Here is a 21,145-nt window from a genome sequence, read left to right as displayed (position 1 = left end):
CCACCCATGGAGAGTCATGAGCAGCTCCATACTAAGCCCAAGGGGTGACAGAAGGGACGTGGTTCCAAGAGAGCCCAGCAGGCCAGAGGCACTGACTGGCCTTTCACAGGTCCCACCTGCTCGATCCCCCATAAGAATTCAGACCACTGAGTGCGCAAGGCAGACGTCCAGTCCCTCCTATAGAATTCTGATTCTAGTAGGTCTCGGGTGGGGGGGTGTTTGAACCAACCCTGCCCGGGTTTGGCACCCAGCTGCCTCCACACCATGGGCGTGTTGGGCCAATCTCATTATATGCCAGCCTTGCTTCCCCCACCTCACAGGTGTAAATGCCTCGTATGACTGACGTACGATCACAAGAGAGAACCAACGCCGGCCCTGGTTAAGTACTCAAGATCTTGCCGGGTCAACAAGTATGAACGTGTATATGTGACAGATGTGTGTGTGTGTGTGTGTGTGTGTGTGTGTGTGTGTGTGCACATGGGCATAGGAGGTGGATAAAGCGGATTATAAACACATTACGCAGGATGGTCACATCGTTACACATATAACGGATCGACAAATGGCCAATAATACCTCAAAAAGCTGAAGATGTTCAGACCTTCACCCCCAAACCTATTCCTTTCCATACATATCCTAGAAAAAATTATCTGGCATGTTCACATGCAAACATCCACAGGGATTTTTACTGCAGAAGGAAAATTAGGAGTGGGGCGCCTGGGTGGCTCAGTCGGTTGAGCGTCCGACTTCAGCTCAGGTCATGATCTCACAGTTCGTGGGTTTGAGCCCCGCATCGGGCTCTGTGCTGACCGCTTGCTCAGAGCCTGGAGCCTGCTTCGGATCCTGTGTCTCCTTCTCTCTCTGCCCCTCCCCCACTCACGCTTTGTCTCACTCTGTTTCTTAAAAAATAAATAAATGAAAAAAAAATTTAAACAAAAAAAAAAAGAAAATTAGGAGTAATCTAACAGCCCACCAGCAGGAAATAATTAAAGATACTGTGTTATATTCATAGACTGGATTATTTCGCTAGAAGCATGAACTAGATCTTTATCTGTCCACTTGGATAGATCTTGCAAACATAATATATTGAATGAGAAAAGTAAGTGTTAGAACAGCCTGTCCAGCATGCTAACACTTATATAAAATATGGCACATGTGCCCATCCATTGGGTATGGATACATTTTTGTGTAATAAAAATATGAAAGCACGGAAGACAATGGTATACACGTCACACTTTGGAGTGTGTGAATCCTCTGGGGAAGGAAGGAAAAGAATAATACGTATTTCAACAGTATCTGTTTGATTTTCTTTCTTATTAATATAGATCATTTTGCCAAATGTAGCAAAAATGGAAACATTTCTTGTTTGTTTTTTTTTTTTTAAATGTAAACATTTCTTAAACGAGGGTAGTGGGGACACAGAATCTGAAGCAGGCTCCAGGCTCCGAGCTGTCAGCACAGAGCCCGACACGGGGCTCGAACCCACGGACCGTGAGATCGTGACCTGAGCCGAAGTCGGATGCTTAGCCGACTGAGCCACCCAGGCGCCCCCCCGTTATTTTTAATAGAAGTCTGTATAAGTCGCCTTACCTCCGCCCGCATTTCCAGGGTCATGCCCGTGGCCAGGCCCTCTCTGGGCTCTACTGTAGAAAGGTGGAGGTGAGGGAGCCCCAGGCCGGCCTGCAGTTTGGAGTCCAGCCGGGAGGCCCAGGTGTCACGAGTTGGCTAAATCCTGTCTCTCTGGCTGCACAAAGGGTGTCCCCAAGGAACCCTGAGGAGGGTGGGTCTAGAAAGTTCCTGCAGGGGAGGAGGATTTGGGCGAGGCCTTGATGGTCAAGGAGCGTTTTACTAGGACCGGGTGAGCAGATGCACATTTACCAAGGGCTTCCTCTGTGCCGAGTGCTTTCATACATTATTGAACATAATCCTCACGACAACCCTGTGAGGAAACCCGTCTTCCTGACAAAGAGGCTCGGAGAAGTTAAGTTACTAGCCCAAGGTCACAAAGCTTGGAGTTGACAGACCCAGAATGCAAATGCAGGTTTGCTCCCCGTATTTATTCTTTCCATGACTTCATGCGGCATCAGCCAGTGAGAGGAGGCAGAAGGGCATTCTGGGTCGGGAGTATGGCACGAGCGAAGGCCCCGGGGCAGGTCAGGGACTGGTGTGTGAAGGCAGAATGAGATTCAAGAATAAAATCCTCCAGAGCATGGCCCCCTGTGCAAAGCTCAGGGCTAGGTTTCTTCTGGGTTTCAGTGGAAGCCGAAACCCTGCTGGGCCGCACAGGGTTTTCCAGGGGGCCTGTCCCCACCCACTGGCCCTCTGGAGGGACTCTGGTTTGAGTCTCTGAGAGCTGCTGAACAGCAGTTTCTGGGTGAATGAAGCTTGAGTGTGGGCACGGGATGAAAATCCCCCCAGCTCCTAGAGGCGGTGCTAACACCTTTCTGAGGGGGCCTAAAGCCCCCTCAGGAGAAGGGCCCCCCGGATGTCAGGCACCCAGAGCTGCTGGAAGCCATCGGCATCCCTCTAAGGAAGGAACCAGGGCCCCTTCCCTAGCACGTGACTTCAGGCTGGGACCGGAATGTCTTGGGGGGAGCGGGGGGCGGGGGACAGAATATCACTTCAGATCCAGTCCGGGCCCACAGTCTTAGCCGCCAGGCCTCACGGTCGCCCCATGCTTCCCTCCACAAGTCACACGTAGGCTTGCTTTTGAGGGGGCTCAAAGTCCTTCCACGTTTCCGCCTATCTTAACCCTTAGCCAAGAAGGTGCATTCTTTCGGTCCTTCGTTCATTCCTCACCGTTGGCCAGGCTGTGCGCACGTCGCGGTAGGGCTCACACGTGTACTCATGGCTCAGTACAGTCGGGGAGAATTTCTGTCCCAGGGGTCAGAGCAAAGTGCTCTAGGAGAAGTAGAGGTGGGAGGGAATAACTTGGACTCCAAAGAGCAGGGGACCATCGGGAGGGGTCTTAGAGGATGTGTAGGAGTTCTCAGGGATGAGAATGTGGTGGGGAGAGAGAGAGAGCCATCCAAGCCTTGGACAAAGGACTCAAGAGACCCAACCTGCCCCTTTCCAGAGGTGAGTGGGCCAGGAGGAGAGATCACCAAGGGCAGCAACGACCCATTCCTCTGTCTGTACCCGCCTCGTTCTCCCGGCCAGTGGCCTGGCCTCACAGGCCTTCCCATCATTCTCTGCCAAGGTGCTTCGGCCCCGATTTATACACCGGGAAGACATGCTGCTTTCTCAAGCCCCTGCTCCCAGTGACGGCTAAGATCTCTGATCAGCGCCTCTCCCCAAGCCTTTAGGCTTCAAACCAGGATACGCAGAGGTCCGGCTGAATGTTTGGTCAGTACCAGAGTATGATGGGCACTTGGCAAGTTCGGCAGAGTTTTGGGGTGGGCGTCCCAAGCTCCGGCCACCGGCACCCACTGCGTTGGGGTGAGGGTCTGGCTCAGCCAACGGAGCCACCGCTCACTCCCAGCTGTGCTCTGCCCTCCCAATCCACTCCTCTGGCTTGTGACTTTGTTTCTAAACTCTCGAGTCCTGGGGAACGGAGAAACCAAGAAGTCACCACCAGAGGGTTGGACGTCTGTGAGCCCTGGAGTCAGACCGATGTGGGTCCAAGTCCCCCTCTTCCTCTTCATACCAGGATCTGGATTTCTTAGCCTCTCCGCGCCTCGGCGACCCTTCTCCAGCGTGAATGGGGATGGTCATGTCACCTCCCTGGAGCAGTCAGGGGGATTAGCCGATAAAGGGGGCACCAGAGGGCCCAGCTTGGGGTTTGCGTGCACACTCCCTTACCGCGGTCTGGGAGCCCCAGAGACCCCCCAAACTGAAAGTGTTTTCATAAGGCTGTTGGTGGTGGCACCTGACCTTTACCGAAGCAAGGTCTTTGTTTATTCCGTGTGGTGTGGACAATCACACATTGTTGCTGCAGATATATTAACGTATTCGATGCCAGTGGCTGACCGGGCCCTGCCTGAGACCTGACAAAGCAGAGAAGAAATCCAAACAGTCTCGATTCTGAATCACACCCGGCCCCACGGATTCCAGAAGGAGACAGAGGACCCAGAGCGGTTTTCTGTTTCTCTCCCGAAGGAGTAACTGTGCAGGTCAGTCCTCCACATCTAAGGCCACAAAGGGTGCCCTAACCTCCCCCTCCCCTTCCCTTCTCCTCGCCTCCCCTTAAAGGAAACCCTCCTTAGAAAAGGAGATTGTCTATAAATCAATAAGGAAAAGGCAAGCGATGGAACACTGGGCAAGTGTTCCTGGGCAAGTGGCCTGGATAGGCACTTCATGGAAGCAGAAACACGCGGGACCCATAAACTCATGGGAAGTATCCAGCCTCACAGACATCAGAAAAATGCAAAGTAAGGCCACGGGGAAACGGTATCATACACCCACAATTGAGAAGTGGGGTAATGCTGAGTATTGAGAACGGGGGTCAGCAGGGACTCTGTAGATCGCTGGCGGGAGCCGAGCCCACACAACGACTTTAAAAACATTTCCATAGTCATGACCCAGAAATTCTACCCCTGAGTCTCTCTCTCTCTCTCTCTCTCTCACATACACACACACCCACACACACACATGCACACACACGTGCACGCACACACGGCTATGGGTGGAATTGTGTCTCACCAAAAAAGATATGTTGGAGTCCTGACCTCAGTACCTAAGAATGTGACCTTATTTGGAGATAGGCTCTTCACAGAGGTAGTCAAGTTAAAACGAGGTCATTGGTGGGGGCGGGGGTGGGGAGGGGCGGCTGGTCCAGGAGGACTGGGGTCCTCATAAAAAGGGGAAGTGTGGACACGGGTGTATGCGCGTAGGAAGAATGCCATGTTAAGATGAAGGCCGAGATCGGATCAGGGCTTCTACAAGCCAAAGAATGGCGAAGAACGCCAAGCAAACCGTCGGAAGCTAGGAGAGAGGCCTGGGAGAGATGCTCCCTCCCCGCCTGAGAAGGAGACCCTGATCTTGAACTTGCAGCCTCCCGAGCTGTGACACGATACACTTCTGTTGCTCACGCACCAATCCGTGGTGCTGCCTTATGGTAGCTCTAGAAAACGAAGTCACATATACCTGCAACAAAGGTGGCCTTCCAGAGGCAGGCGCTGGGGGTGGGGGGAAGGCCCCTGGGACTTCTAGGGAATTCCAGGAGGCGGGTGGGAGGGGGGAACTTGCAAGATGCATGGTTGTCCCCCCTCCTTCACTTCCAGAGGGCCAGACCCTAAACCCGCAAGTGCTCCCGGGACTGTTTCACGGCTTCTGTTGACATGGCTGGAACCGAGACCATCCATGCACGTGCAGGTGGCTAGAAATGGTCCGTAAAGATCTTCAGGGAAGGTGGAAAGTCCATCTCGAGGGTAAGAATGGAGGAACTGGCGTTGGGGCGTAGGCCCGTGTCCCCTCAGGAGGTTCTGGACCTCGCCCAGGGCCCCCGAGGAGGTGGTGGGGCCTGGAATCAAATGCTCGTCTCCCGGACCCCAGATTCTATGTGCTCACAGCGGTCCTGACAGACACTGATCAGAGGCAGCACGACGCCCCCCGCACCCACCGTCATGCTGGTGAGGGACGAAACACGCGCCTTGCTCCAGGGACTTGCACACTGCCTCCTTCGAGAACGAGAGGCCGAGTTTTGTGCCGGGTGACAGTTCTTTTCATGTGGTTGTTAGAACGATTTTTTACAATAAGGATGACTGATGTTTACGGCGCACGTGCATTTTCGGCTGGAACCCGGTGGAAGTGACAACGGAATTTGGCAGAAGTGATACCAGCCAGGATTATGACCTTGGGTAAGTCCCTGTGGGACGGGGCGGCGGGTGGGGAGGGGGCTCAGTTTCTCCAGGGTAAAATGGGCCAACCGGGCCAGATGGGGTCTGACCGCTCGAGGGAGGGGGCTCCCTTGCCTCTGACGGCTGGTTTGAGGGTGCCCGGCAGACTGCACTTCCCTCCCTCACGGCATGGCCCTCCAGTGTCCCCAGACAATTTAAGAGTGGGTATTAACTAGGACTGAATCCCACAGTAAAGGAAATTAGCCCTTCTCCAGTCCTTCGGTGCTTGGGGTTCCAAGTCTTGGCTGGTGCCGCCCAGCCTTGAACACGTAACACTTCGTACCAAGGGGAGAGTGACTCAGGCTTGAATAGCAGGCTCTTTAAAGCCGCTTTGTTTTCAGTGTTTTGTTTATACGGACATATTCTGTTTACCGAAGTAATATTTGTTGAAAATGGATGATGGTGACAGGAGGTCCAAACAAACTGACTTAGGTTTAAGTGTGGAGTTGATCATAAACCATATTTGTTAAATAATTGTATACGCCTAAACGCAGATCGGGTCACGTCTTTTTATACCTAAAACTCTCTGAAGATTTCCCATTTCCCACGGGTTCATTCCAAGCCCCTGCGTGACTGATGATCCCTGACATCTGCAGCCCGTCCGTCTCTATCTTCTCTGCTCCCCGCTCCCTCAGCAATCTCCTCCAGCACCTCAACTGGTCCACCTCAGGGCCCTTGCGCCTGCCTGTCTTCCCTCCGCCTGGAAGGTCCTGCTCCCTGATCTCTCCATCTCGATTCCAGGTTAATCTCATGAGTCACATCTCTGCTCAAATGCCCCCAGAGGCCTTACCTGGACCCCGACCCCAGTCACTCTCTGTCTTTCGGACTCTGCTTCATTTCCCTTGTTGCAGGTACTTCCTTTCTGATGTGATACTGATTTTGAAACGTGCTTGTTCATTTGTCTGCTTTCCCCCCTCTAGAATATAAGCTCCTTGAAGTCTGAGGCTGTGTCCCGCATCCTCAGTGGCTGAAAACGGTGCCCGACATGTAGTGGGAGCTACAAATGAATGGCAAAACTTGTAGGCAGGGAGGGAAGCGGCCCCGGAAGCAGAGAGGAACTGAACCAAGCTCTAACCTCTGAGGCAGAGCAAGATGGCCGCCGCCAGAGGCCCAGCCTGAGGGGCCCACACCTTGGCCTCTTCAGCTCCAGCCTTCGAGGCGCTGAACCAGTTGGCTCCTACCCCCTGAACCTGAGCCAAGAAAGCCAAGCCAGTGACTAAACTTGTAGAAGGAACGATGGCGTCATAACATCACCATGGAGAAACGGTAGCAATGGTAACCGATTCAGGCCAGGGTCATCACTAATGTCACAACTAGAGGGTAGAAGTTTGAGGGCAGCTAACGTGTTTACACTTTCTCACAGACTCTGCCCCCGGGACGTACATGAGTCACAAAGCAGAAAAGAGCAACCTTACCTACAGACATCCCCTTAGCCACGCAGTCAAAATTAGAACACCCGGATGGGACAAGCCGATGGGGCACGTCTCTTGACACGAGAGACCGACGATAGCACCACGGCACTTCTGTGCTATTTCTGCCATAGAAGACATGACTAATCACAAGGAATCATCAGACAAACCACGACTTGGGATACAGGTCACAGAATAACTGGACCATACTCTTCCAAAGGATCAATGTCATGAAAGAGAAAGAAAATCTGAGAAATTATTCTAGGTTGAAGGAACAGAAAGAGACATGAGAATAAAGCACAGTCCCCTAACTGGAGTTTTCTTTTGCCTTAAAGGACGTTATTGGCACAACTGGAAAAATCTGAAAAAGTTCTGTGGATGAGGGTTAGTTTCGTATTGATTTCAACTGGGGAGAGCACAGGACCCCCCCGCTATGCCCACTGCAGGCCCCACTTTCCACTCCCGCTCCGTGACCCTTGATCCGGTCCCCCCACCATCCCGCCACTCTGCGCCTTGGTTTTCTCCTCTGACAAACAGGAGTACATGATTGGCAGCCCTCCGGGGTTTCTTCCTGCCCAGATACTGTCATGATATTTCTAGAATCCTATCTGGAGAATGTGGCACATTTCTCCAAGGAGTTGAATTCATTTGGCAAGTGACTTTAGTTTAGTCAAGGGAAGTAGGGAAAAGTGAATCTCCCTGAGCAGACTCGGCAGGGGGTGGGGGGTGACACGGTCCAGGGATGGTTTCCCACCTCTGCCCCCCCCCCCCCCGCCCAGCCCAGCTCTCACGCACTCCTCCCAGATGAGGTGAGCACCCTAGCAAAAAAGAATTAAAAAAAATGCATAGATCAAAATCTTTCCCCTAAGCTCCATTTAGAAAGAGGCAGCTGGTGGGGGTGGGTTGGTGACCAGAAGGTGGCTAGGGTCCCGGTTCTCTCAGCGACTGGCTGCATGGCTGGAGCTCTCTGAGTATCAGTTTGTCCTTCTGTCAAATGGACAGAGCTTGTGCTTGGCTTTGCGCATAGCTGTGGCGACACGGTGACTTCACCTCTGTGTCCTCCCTCGCTCAGGCCTCAGCAGTTGACTTCCAGATTGGAAGTGGGGTGCTCAGGTGGGACCCCCAAGACATCTTGAGAAGCTCCCAGCGCTGAGGCCCTTCCTCACTCGCACAGCCTGCGGCCCCATGCACAGACCCCCTGGGCATCTGCGAGCACTGCCTGGAGAGCCCAGTTCAGCTTGGCCATGATGGAGGGGAGGCATGAAGACATATAGGGTAGACCTTCTAACGTGTGCCACTACCTTCTAACATAGGTGGAAACACAGGGGAAAGCCAGGGGATCACTTTCCTCTTATGGGATCCCAGTTTAGCATCCCCCAAGGGCCTGGCAACTTCTTCTTACGACCCCTCCGCCCTCTCTCCCTGTCCAGGCTGGCATCTCAGAGGCTCTCTCAGCTGCCATTTTCTGGCAAAGGCGGTTGGGCCACAGGACTCTACAAAATGGTGGGCGGAAACTGGGGCTTCCTTCTTCTTTTTCTGCCGTCCCCACGAGCTCCTGTCATGGCCCCTGGCCCAGCAGCAGTTATGGCCATGGGACTCTTCAGCATGCCCACGAACCCCATATTTTCCCAAGTACTTCAGAGCCAACATCTCATGGAGCCTCATCCTAGACCCGGGTTCTGGAAGCTGACATCGACCCTGCTTTACAGCCAGGGAAACTGAGGCTCAGAGTGGCTCCTTGGCCAGGAAGTGGCTTCTGACTCATGAGTAGCTTCAAGGGTTTTATTTTTTTTTTTAACCGGGTTCCATGACCGCCCAGCCGATAGTGGGTGAGATGAAAAGTCTCCAAAGAATGGGGAGACCTTTCCCGAAGAAATCTTGAAGTGGACGGGGTCCGTGGCCCAAACCCTGCCTATTTTCCAGGGCTGGGAAAGAACATGGATCAGGAGTCACAAGGTCAAGTTAAAGATCCACTAGCTGTGCATCTACTAGCTGTGTGATCTAGGAAAAGTCCCTTCGCCTCTCGGAGCCCCAGCCACTTAATCGGTAAAATGGGGGTAATAACTCCTATTTCATAGGGCTGCAATGAGGAAATAGATCTATGAATTTACAGAGTGCTGTCTGGGAAGCCGTTACCCTTGTGACTGCCCGGCTAACATCCTTAAACGTGTATACGGTCTATGTGTGTGCTTTCTGTGGGCTAGTCTCTGGCTTGGCATTTTCATGAATATCAGCTCATTGAATCCCCACCACACAGCAGTCCAGATGAATCAGGAGGAAGAGAACGTTCCCTATAGGACCAGCAGGGCCGGCTGGTCAGCCACTCCCCCACAGCCAGCCTGTCCTGGGCTTTCACCTTGACTGTCTCACCTCCAGGCTTCTGCTCAAATCGGTCCTTCTGCAAAGAATGTTTCCCACCCAGTATAGCACGGAGACGAGTCTCGTGTATCCATTGCCCGGCTTCCCCCCAGTGATGACATATTATGTAACTAACCAGAGTAACTTACCAAAACCAGGAAGCTGATATTGCCACAACACAACGGACCATTTACACTTTCCTCAGGCCTCATTAGTTTTTGCACACTTTGTGCCCAGGATGTTTGGGCCACCCTTCTCTGTATGTCCAGCCCCCTCGGGACAGCCAGGTTCCACCCCACCCCCCTGCCCCTACCGCCACCGCCCATCTGAGAAGCCACCAAGTGTCTCCAGGAGGCTCGGGCCCTCCTCTTCTCAGACTCCCAGCTCTGTCTGGAAGGCAGTGTAGCCCCGTGACGGAGAATGTGGGTTTTGGAGACCTACGGACCTGGATTTAAACTCCGCATCCGCCCCCAGCCTGGGACCAAATACATAAACTTCTGAGCCTTAGTTGACCCAACCATAAAATGACCCAATGTCAGGGCGGGACAGCATCCGCTCAGCCGATGCTTACAGAACAGTAAGTCTCCTGCAGTGAATGGTGGTTACTGCTGTCAACGGATTGCATCTGTTGTCACACGTACCCCAGGCTGACCCTGTGTGTTTTATCATCTTCCTCACAGCACGTAAAGTGCTCGAGGACAAACCTTCGTATCTCACATCTCGGTGTTGTACAGGGCCTGGCACGCAGCAGGCGCCCAATAAATGTGACTAGATGGAACCTCCCGCCAGACAAACCGTCCCCAGGCTCGCGGTGCCTCTTCAGCTTCCCCTTCATTCATTTCTGGCCTAGGCGGGCAGGGTGGGTGCACAGCAGGACCCCACAAGGGCGCAGCCACATTTGACCCCATCTGTCCCTGAGAAGCCTTCCAGGAGACCCCGGAACCTCAGAGGCCCCTCAGGCTGCAAGCTAGGGGGGATGGGGGAGCTGGGGGAGAACCTCATATTTGCAAGGAGCCCCGAGGACAGCCCTCCAGGAGGCAAGCCAGGCCGCTCTTCCCTGGGAAAGAGCCAGAGCTGCGACTCCTAAGCTCAAGTCCTGTCACTTACTAGCTACAGACTTTGGACCGGTCTCTCGGCCTCGATAAACCCTGGTTTCCTCATCTATACGCTGGGCTTGTCATGTGGGTAAACGAGCTCACTGTGCAAACAGCGTGTTAACCACTAACCCCTGCACTCGCATTTACAAGCCCCTTCTCCTGGCTGTGTAACATTTATAACTCACATTTTTAAGCACTACTATGTTCAGGCATTTTCCGATGCAATTATCTAAATTTCATAATGTGGTGAGGTGGGTGTTTTTATTTGTAGCCTGCAGGCACACAGAAGCTGAGAAATAACCCAGGTCACCCAGAGCCGGGACCGAGAAGCCAAGCCAGCCTCTGGCCAGGGTCCACGATTCCGCGTGGCAGGTGCCGGCCGGGGTTACCATGTTGCGCCCATACTCCAGTTGGTTTCTAACAGCTGGATCTCCGCTGCCCTGCTCCACAAACGGTAAAGCCACAGAGTACGAGGGTTTTTAGGCTGGGTTTTTAGTGTTCAATTTGCCCATTTTTCCAGTGAAGAAACTAAGGCCAGAGGAAGGAATGGGCCTGCCCAAGATTCCCCCGCAATTGAGAGCCAGAATGAGTTCTAAAATTCTACGCTCACCCGTCTTCCTGGTTCCTTGTCCCCACCCTACAGGGGCTCGTTCCCAGAGGTAAACCGGGGGGATGTGAATCTGGGCACCATTCTCACCTTCAAGGCTCACCAGGAGCCTAGGGGCTGTCCTGGGGGCCTGGGGACAGCCTGAAACGGGGTCGCCATGTCTAGGGTTCCACCAGGAAGGTAAGCAGAAGGCTTCCCCAGGCTTTGTCCCGTAAGGGGAACAGATTGCCCACCACCCTCGCCCTTTCTCCGGACCAGGGTGAGGCCCTTAGCTGAAGCCTTGAGAAATGATTTAGGTGGTCACTGACATGGTGTTAAACTACATGAAGGCAGTTATGCCCTTTCAGCCTTTCTGACTACTTGCAGGAGAAAATCTCTCAGGGCGCTAGTCCCTAATGCCTCTCTGACATCTAGAAACCCTCCCATTTGAGCTCAAGGAAAGCAGCAACACATCTGGCTAGAATTTAGTGACATTTTGTTTCCATGATGTTTATTTTCACCATTACCACCATTAAGGTGATTTACAATGGCTTTATCTTTAAGGGAGCAACATAAAGTTTTTTTCTAAAAACGAAAGTATTTACACTTTGAAACATCAGCTTAGGGGCACCTGGGGTGGCTCAGTTGTTTAAGCATCCAACTTCAGCTCAGAAAATGATCTCAAAAAGACAATTTGAGCCCTGCATTGGGATCTCTGCTGTCGAAAAATAAAAACAAAAATAAAATATCCACTGAAAATATTAAGTAAATTATCAGTGAATTGGCAGCTTTCGAAAACCCTGGGAAGGGACAGGAATGAGGGCCCCCAGGAAGTCCTGCTCTGAGGGACTCTGGTAGCCCTGACTCAGGGGGAGGCTTGGGGGGGCGGGTAGGAGGCAGTGCCGGGGATTGGGATGGAGAGTCTGAGGACATTGTGAGTAGAGAGGAGATGGGCTTGGGGATTCCAGCCCCCGCCAGGGTCTGTTCAGTGCAGGACTGAGCATCAACATGGGTACAGGTTGCTGGTTTCACAGCCATCCACATGGCCTAGTCTTTTCCTCCAAGCCCCTGTCCCAAAGCCTCCATTGGGGCCACCTGCTTAATCCCTCCCTTGTCCCCAGGAATAGGGCTGATTCTTCAGCCTTTGAATCCAACAGCTGGGGGCCCAATGTGATGCCTGAGTTTCCCTATCAGGCAATGAGACTGGCTCCCAGCAGGCCTCAATAAATGCAGACTGAGTGAGGCAGTCAGTGGACAGTGTTTCTTACCCATTCTAGATGCCTCTGTAATAAGCCACGTTACCCTAGGAGCCGCATCATCCCACATCACCACGATGGTGACCGTCATGCCAACGTCCCCCACCAGTCATTGACCTGTGACCAGAGAGCCAGACTAAGCCAGGAGAAATACACAGATGCCGGTCATATATTATTTATACATCTGTCTTGCCAGCTGGGAAGAATGAGAGGGGGGAAAAAAGAAGAAAAAGAAGAAGAACAGAATAGCAAACACATTTGTTTGTTTTAATCCAATCGGGTGGATTGGATTAAATCTGATCCAGGACACATAGAGAATTAGGCTTGCAGAAGTTGGGTCCAGAGGTCACAGGTCAAGGGACCGGCTCAAGTGAAGGGCACAGCCTATCCAAAAGCTCATCTCACACGCATCAGCAGCACAGGAGAATCTTAATCTTCTATTTCGGCAAAACAATAGAAAAGCTGACCTCCTCTCAATGCACTAAGACAGACCCTCCAGTCTCCGGGGGATAATCCGTGTTATCTGCTATGGGACAATCCTTTTCTCCTTGGCAAGTGGCTTTGAAGCCCAAGAAGATTAGAATTTGAAAAACAAAGATGATGGAAAGACGTGGAAACCCTGAGTAATTATACATTTATGTTAAGTTTCGGTTGGATCAATTTCCGTGCGTTGCTGCATGAAGTCCTGTTACCTGTGATGTTTAAGAACACGTGGCCACTGGAATTTCTCGTGTGTGTGACCGAGTAATTGACTTCAGTTGAAATTTTGAGTTAAAAACTTAAGAGAGTTTGGTAATGTCTGTAAACATTATTGGCATATTTCAGAGAACTTAATACTCTGTTTAAAAGTTAGTGTTTTAGATCTGTAAGTATTCTCTGAAATCCTTGGAACAGTTGTGTTTCTTAGAGCTGTTTGAAGCATTTATAAGACAATCGAGTTCGTTAGATGTGCAAATGCAGCTTAGATTAGGTAAGGCAGTGCTATCCGATATAAACATCATGCAAGCTACCTGGGTCATTTAAAATGTCCTAGTAGCCACATTTTTTAAACGTTAAGAAGGAATAGATCAACCTAATTATAATGATAAAATGTATTTAGCCTAACATATCCAGCAAATTATCATCTCAACATACAATTCACATAAAAGTTACTAATGAGGTATTTTGTGTTCTTTTTTTGAACACATCTTCGAAATCTGCTGTGTATGTTACCTTTCCAACCTTCTCAACTCAGACGACCGCGTTTCAAATGCAACTTCCGCTGGCCGCTATATTAGACATTACAGATCTAAGGGAATTTAATCAGCTACCTTTGTGAGTGGTATTTATTATTTAAGGCGCTTACTCCGTTCAACCTGATTTGATGAAATATTCATCAAAGGCTCCCTGAGAGTCATTGTCGAAAATTACTGGACTTATAAATAAAGTGATTTTTGTATATTGAATTTACAAGCCAAGGGGAAAAATCGATGTTAAAAAATTTGTTAATTTAAGAAACTTTTTTTTTTTTTTTAATAAAGCAACCACAAACAGCCTTTTTAGTGCACAACAGAAGCCCTCAACCCACCACCGTCCAGATGGAATTAGAGTCACCAACCTCGGCACGGCCCTTGGGGGAGAGGCCTGGTTCTATGTTATCGCTCTGCACACAGAAATGTCAGGTCTGACCGAGCCCTTAGGGATCGTCCACCCAAAGCACCCCATTTCACTGGCGCAGAAACCCAAGTCCAGATCAGAGAAGAACACAGGGTGAGTCAGAGACGGGGCCCAGGCAATACCCTGGCCTCCTGACCCCACCCAATCTTCCCCAGTAAAAAGTCTTCGAGTCCATTCCTTCTCCCTCTTCGTCCCCAGATGACTGATCAGGAAACTGAGGCACAAAACTGGAGGGTATGTGGACAAACTGGTCCTGGACCCAGGCCTCCAGGGAGCACCGGCAGAGCTGGAAAGCATGGTCCCTGCCCTGGTCATTGAACAGCAGGCACCCAGACCTGAGGAGAGAAGGGCCCAGAACCCAGGCCAGCCTGGCCAGAGGAATGGCTGTGTGAGGCCCAAGATGGAGCCTGGTGCTAGGACTGCAGAGGACAGCCGGAGAGGGGAGGCCTGCTGAACGCGAAAGAGCCATGGCTGGGTCTTCCGGGGCCCAGGAGGGCCAGCCTCCGGCCTCCTGCAGCCCCAGACGCAGCCTGCTAACCTCTCCGGGGCTCTATGCAGTTGTCAGAGTGAAGGCCCTGGGACTCCCTCTGGGGCCTCATTCTTCCAGGATCCTTTCCTCCCTCGTCTCTGTTGTTTTCCTTTCTTTCTTTTTCTTTCTCTCCTTGGAGACCCTCATTTCCTTTCCCCAACTCTGATCGGCCCAACACACTGATTTCGCCAAGGAGAACCCCTCAGGCAGATCGGGGTCCATCTTGCCCGCCTAGGGCTCAGCTCTGCTGGGGTTTGGGCCTGCTGGACCTGGGCGGGGCGGGGAAGAACATTCTGGCAGGCCCGGGGAGCAGCCTCCCTACACCAGCTCGCTCTGGCCTTCCCCACCTTACTCCTGGGGACACCGTTTCCTTCTGCCGGCAATGTTCTTCCTGCCAGGCCCTATTTGTCAGCAGTAGGACATATGCCTCTGGGGACCCTTTAGGAGGCTTTCAGGAAGCAGCATTTAGTGCCATTAAATCACACGGCAGGGAAACTATTCCCTATTCCAAGTGCTATCAGTCCCCCTGAAAGATCAAGAAGAAAGTAACAATTTGGAGCCAGGGTATCTCTATCGCCACCCCATCTCCCCTTTAACGGGGGGACAGGTGTCGGCTTCAGGCTCAAGGACCTTTGCTTTCTTTCAACTTTTTGCTAGCACGTAATAGAAATTGGTTTCCACCCCCATTTATTTTTATGCTTACCTTCATCTTTTATTTATGGCACATGATGTCGGTTTTCCACTTAGAATCGTGACATCAAGTTTCCTTTCAAGACTAAACTGGTATTAGTAACAAGTGAGACCATTGAATATGAATGTGGTTTTAGAAACACGGAGTGAAATATCTGTGCTGGGAGTGGGGTGAGGCGGGCAGGAGTGTCAGGAGGGGACAAAAAGGGCTGGGGTGTAGGGACCTTGGCTCCAGGAGTCCCTTCATTTCACCCTCCTGGGCTCTCCCGGGGCCCTGGGTTCCCACCTGCTTGCGGCACCACTCAAGGCCGGTTCCCCAGGGCCCAGGGGCCGGCCAGCCACCCTCTCTGCCCCAGATTTCATTCTGAGCCTAGGCCGGCTGTCGGGCCTCATGGAAAAGGACGGAGGGTGGCGACAGTGGAGATGGGGAAGGAGGGGCCCCTGCTCTGACCCTCTGTCCGTCTTAGGTCTTAGCTCTTAGCTCAGGGGCAGAAGGCGGCTGAGTTCCGGGTGCTCCTGGTAGAGCGAGAGAAACCACACGACCCCACACGGAGCTGAAGGCACACGCGTTCCAGCTAAATGGCTTTCCCCGAACCGGGGTGAGTTCAGGAGCACATGCCTCTAGATGGAGGCCGAGAGAGGAGTTGTCCGCCATCCCAAATAACTCCCCACCTCTCTCAGCTCTCCGAGTCGGCTTGGGCTTGGGTGGCCCTCCTGATGGGGCCTCTCTGGGTCCCCTTGTGAAAGCAAAGTGAAAGCACTTGGTATCTCCACTGCCAGGCGGACCCGGGCTCCCTGGCCCAGAATTCTGTTTCCATGAGTCTCCCCATCCCCTGAAAGGTCCCAACAGGAGCAGGCCCCCGCCCAGCTCCCGCCAGCTAGGACCCTGCACTTGACAGAGGCCAACAGCGTCTGATGAACACAGCCGGCCCCCAAACTGCCTGCCTGATGCCCCTGCCCAGGTCACAAAGTGCCTTGGCACCCAGGGGGAGCTCAGGAGGGGGCAGGAGGGGGCCCTCAAGAGCTCTCCTATTCACTTGTGCCCTAAACTACCCCTGACTGGTTGCATGTGAGCCACAAGCCCCCAGCTGTCCTCAATTCCCATTGGCTTCCCTGAATTCTGTCTCTGGACCGTTCTCTCTCTCCCTGAGAGTCGCCGAGAAATGGGGATGGGGAGTTCCCAAACTTATGGTGGGAGGCGTCTCCCTCCTCAGACCCTGGGAGCCCGCTGACAAGACATCACGCGCGCATGCTGAGCCTTCTGGCACCGTCCAGGCACAGCCCAGCTCCCCCGGGGGGATCCTGGCCCCTCTCCAGGTCCCAGCCGCTGTTGCCGTAGCTGGGGCCTCCCTGGCACCGTCTCGGCTAAAAGGTTCTAGAAAGGTGAGTGAGAAAATGACCGGAAAGGGGGCCAAGCAAGAGGCCAGGACCCAGGTCGCCCAGCATGAGCGGCAGGAGGTGGCAAAGGGGCCCTACCTGAGAGGGCTGCCGACAGCAATCCAAGGACGGCAGAGAACAGCCACATGTCCGGGGCCATCTCTGGCAGCTATGCGCGCCAGCCAGCGGGAAGCGCCATCCCCGGGCCAGGAGGTGGACGTGGCTGCTGGGTGCTCCTCGCACCCGCTCGCTCGCTCGGACCTTGGCTGCTCCTGTTTATAACTCTCTCTCCGCAAGAGAGAGCGCTCCTTTGCACGCATGCGACCAAACCAGCCTGTGAGTGTGTTTCTCACACCTCTGTGCTCTCTACTTGTGGTTTTGGTCTCCAGGAAGCCAGGCTGGTATCACAGGGGCTGAGGGGGAGAGCCCAGATGCCTGTGAGCCCACCCAGCCCTGCTGAACCCCAGAAGTCATAGAGAGGGACACACACACGCACACACACACACACACACACACACTTCCTCCAAGTGTCTCCCAAAGAAAAGGGAAATGCGGACACGCTTCCTTTCTGGAGACCTGAAGCACAGTAGATGATCAATCAGTCCATGTGGGAAGAGTGAGCGCCTGACCCACCCCCTGTCCCGGTCCACGGAAGCCAGCTCTTCTGGGATAAAATTGCAACATTTACCTCGTCCTTGGGTGTGTTTGTAGCTGGTCAGGAGGAGGGTGGGGTCCTGCACTTTTGAGAGGGGAAAGTCCCAGATGCCCTTTGGAGAATTGTAAATGGAGAAGGGTCTGAGAGATGGGGTGTCCCCCACGTCCTCCCAGGCTGGACCTGTCCTCTGAGATGGCACAAGAGGCTCCAGTGCCCCCCCCCCGCCCCCACCTATGGTCACGGGGCTGGGTGTTCATTCCCTGGTGAGAGTCAGGCAGGGGAGCTGGTCCAAGAAGGATGAGCAGGATTTCAACAGGCAGATGGTGGAAAGTGTCTGGAAGGGCCAGAAGGAACAGCAGGAGCAAAGGGCCAGGACTGCTGGGAGGTGCTGAGTTGTTCAGTTGGTCTATGGTGAACGCTGTAGGAAGGAAGCAGGGACCTGTGTGTTTCATTCACCACTGCCCTCCCTGTGGGGCACTCCCTGCAGGGCATACTGTAGGCGCTGAATAAATGCTGAGTGAAGGAAGGAATGGACAATTTAATTTGGTTGTATAAGCAGAGCCCTTGAAGAAACTGAGTCCGGAAGAGACTGGTTTTATCTTGGCCCTTCCCCGTGTGACCTCATCTCAGATTTACCTGGCCTGGCCTGACGCTTCCCCCCCTCCCTGCTTGACTTCATTTCCCCGTCTGTGCAATGGGGAGGATTTCTCCACTGGATCCCGGTCCAAGGGCGCCTCTGATGTTGCCGGTATGGGAGCCACCGGGAGCCAGGCCCCTCCACTGTAAACCCGGCCCAGACCTGCGGGGTGGACAGGGCTCTGGCACCAGCTGACGCTGCCCTCTTGTGGAGGGTCACTGGTAGCACAGGCAGGGGACGGGGACCTCTACCTCCTGGGTTCACTTCCCTTTAACGGACACTTAGGGGGACTATGGTGTGGGGAACTCTGTGGAAGGTGAACGCAAGAAAGCAGAACCTGCTTTCAAGGAGAACAGAGTTCACAAGCCCAGAGGACCAAACCACAGGCCAGGGTGAGATGAACACAGGAGAGGTCTTCTGCTGATGAGTAGTGTCCTAAGAGAGACACGTCTGAACGGGCTGGAGGAGAGGCTAGACTTCCATTTCTGACAATACGGTAAGCAGCATATGCTGAAAGTTCTCCTGCTACAAGAACTATTTTTAAACGCCTTTAGAAATGCAAAGGCGAGGTGGTAAGAAAGTAAGGATAGACCAACAGGACAAGAAAGCACAAATCCGAAGACATGATTGACGACAGAAGCAGAGGGTGCCCTGAGGTACCCGCTTGGCCCCAGGTGGCCAAGAACTTCAGTTTAATGGGACAAAACCTAGCGCCTGAGCAAATGAAAAGCAAAATCAGAAATCTCCCACCTAAAGCAAAACAATGAAAAACAACACCCACTTATGAGGAACAGGAAAGAGAAACCTCTCAAAAGGATCCGACGTAGAATGTGCTTGGCTCAGCACTGACTTCTGAGTGGAAGAAAAAGAAATGCTAACCCTGAATGTTCCTAACCACAAGGTCGCCTGCAATGGGGTCTGAGAGAGAAGAAAAGAGAAAGGAAGGGAAGGAAGAAGGGAGGGAAGGGGAGGGGAGGGGAGGGGAGAAGAGAAGAGAAGAGAAGAGAAGAGAAGAGAAGAGAAGAGAAGAGGAGAAGACACAAAACATAGGACGCAAGTGTATTAGTCATGGTTTTCCAGAGAAATAGAATTAATGGAATTTATATGAGATTTATTATATGGAATTGTCTCAAGTGATTTCGGAAACTAAGCCCCAAGATCTCAGCTGGAAAACTGGAAACTCAGGAGAGCTGGTGGTACCATTCCAGTCTAAGTCCAAAGGCCCAAGACCCAGGAGAGCCATTGGTACGAGCTCCAGTTGGAGCCTGAGCTGAAAGGCAGGGGAACACTGGCATCCTAATCTGAAGACAGGCAGAGAGAGACAATTCTCTATTATCCCTTCCTGTTCTATTCAAGCCCTCAGTGAATAAAGCCCATCCACAGTGGGGAGGGCAATCTGCTTTACTCAGCGCACTGATTCAAATGCTAATCTCATCCAGAAACACCCTCACAAACACACCCAGAATAATGGTCAGCCAGATATCTGGGCACCCTATGAATCAGTCAAACTGACATCTAAAAGTAAGCATCACAACAAGGCCCTTGAGGTGAGAATTGCACAAAGCAGGAAGCAGTAAACTCAGACCTTCAAACACTTTAGCTGCTGGAATTATGGTATACATAATATCAAATAAGGTTGTTTCATATACTCAAAGAAAAATAAAGTTGATCATTGAGGCTATAGAGAAGGAACAAGGGACTATGGATAAGACACTAAGTGACCAGGAAGATTTGGAGAAAAAAAAAAATACAATAAATGAAAAATGTAACCTTCAAAACTAGCAATGTAATGGACAGATTAACTAGCAGATTAATGTAGCTGAAGAGAGAACAAATGAGCTGGACAGTAGACCTGAAGAACTTACTGAGAATGCCACCCAGAGAGACAAAAAAGGAAATTATGAAACAGAAGTTAAGAACACAGGGGCACCTGGGTAGCTTGGTTGAGTGTCCGATTTTGGCTCAAGTCATGATCTCACGACTCATGAGTTCGAGCCCCACATCGGGCTCTGTGGTGACAGCTCGGAGCCTGGAGCCTGCTTCGGATTCTGTATCTCCCTCTCTCTCTCCTCCTCCCCTGCTCACGCTCTCACTCTCTCAAAAATAAATAAACATTAAAAAAATTAAAAAAAATTTTTTTTAATGTTTATTTATTTTTGAGACAGAGAGAGACAGAGCAGGAACAGGGGAGGGTCAGAGAAAGAGGGAGACACAGAATCTGAAACAGGCTCCGGGCTCCGAGCTGTCAGCACAGAGCCCGATGTGGGGCTCGAACCCACGGACCGTGAGATCATGACCTGGGCTGAAGTCGGACGCTCAACCGACTGAGCCACCCAGGCACCCCTAAAAATTTTTTAAAAAAGAAGTTAACGTAGAGGACGGAACAAGGTGAATGGCTCGAATTCAGAATCGATGAAATACATAGCCCTCCGATCCCAGAAGCTCCCTCCAACCACCAGCTGTTAAATAAAAATAAATCTCTCTCATTAAAACCAGGAGGAAAAAGAATTTTAAAAGAATGAAAATGTTTTCATACACACATCAATCAATCAAGCTACACCAATTACTTCTGGTAACAAAATTGTTAATCTAGAAAGATGAACTACAAAGTAGATTTACCGCTAACTTTTTCATGGTAGCAATGGAAGCCAGAAGACAATGGAATAACATCTCGAAGTGCTAAGAAAATAAGTCGATTTTGACTATGTTTCAAGAAGGAGATTGAATGGAGAATAGATTTGCAGATCATATATCTATCTGATGAGGGGTTAATATCCAAAATGTGTAAAGAACTCATACAACTCAGTAGCCAAAAAAAAAAAAAAAAAAAATCTGATTAAAAATGGGCAGGGTATGTGAATAGATATTTTTCCAAAGAAGACATTCGAATGAACGACAGGCACCTGAAAAGGTGCCAACATCACCAGTCATCAGGGAGATGCAAATTAAAGTCACAACGGGATAGGGGTCCCTGGGTGGCTCAGTCTGTCAAGCACCCTACTTCAACTCAGGTCATGATCTCACAGTTTGTGAGTCCGAGCCTCGCATCAGGCTCTCTGCT

The 21,145-nt window shown here is 51.7% G+C and overlaps 1 protein-coding gene across 6 annotated transcripts in view; it reads right to left on the bottom strand.

The window, feature by feature from the left end:
• Positions 1 to 17,150, bottom strand: part of CD6 (CD6 molecule) — a 40,592-nt gene extending 23,442 nt beyond the window's left edge. For 2 of the 6 annotated variants that reach the window (XM_042904989.1, XM_042904990.1), the window contains exon 1: positions 16,892 to 17,150. In XM_042904989.1, the coding sequence (XP_042760923.1) occupies positions 16,892 to 16,952 (61 nt within the window). In that variant the 5' untranslated portion in view covers positions 16,953 to 17,150. The remainder of the gene's footprint in view (positions 1 to 16,891) is intronic. The other 4 variants (XM_042904986.1, XM_042904987.1, XM_042904988.1 and 1 more) reach the window with 3 other exon arrangements.
• Positions 17,151 to 21,145: the final 3,995 nt, after the last annotated feature.

This window comes from Panthera leo, chromosome D1 (genome assembly GCF_018350215.1).
Source record: "Panthera leo isolate Ple1 chromosome D1, P.leo_Ple1_pat1.1, whole genome shotgun sequence".
Taxonomy (NCBI): Eukaryota; Metazoa; Chordata; class Mammalia; order Carnivora; family Felidae; genus Panthera; species Panthera leo.
This window is presented reverse-complemented; position numbering and strand designations above follow the sequence as displayed.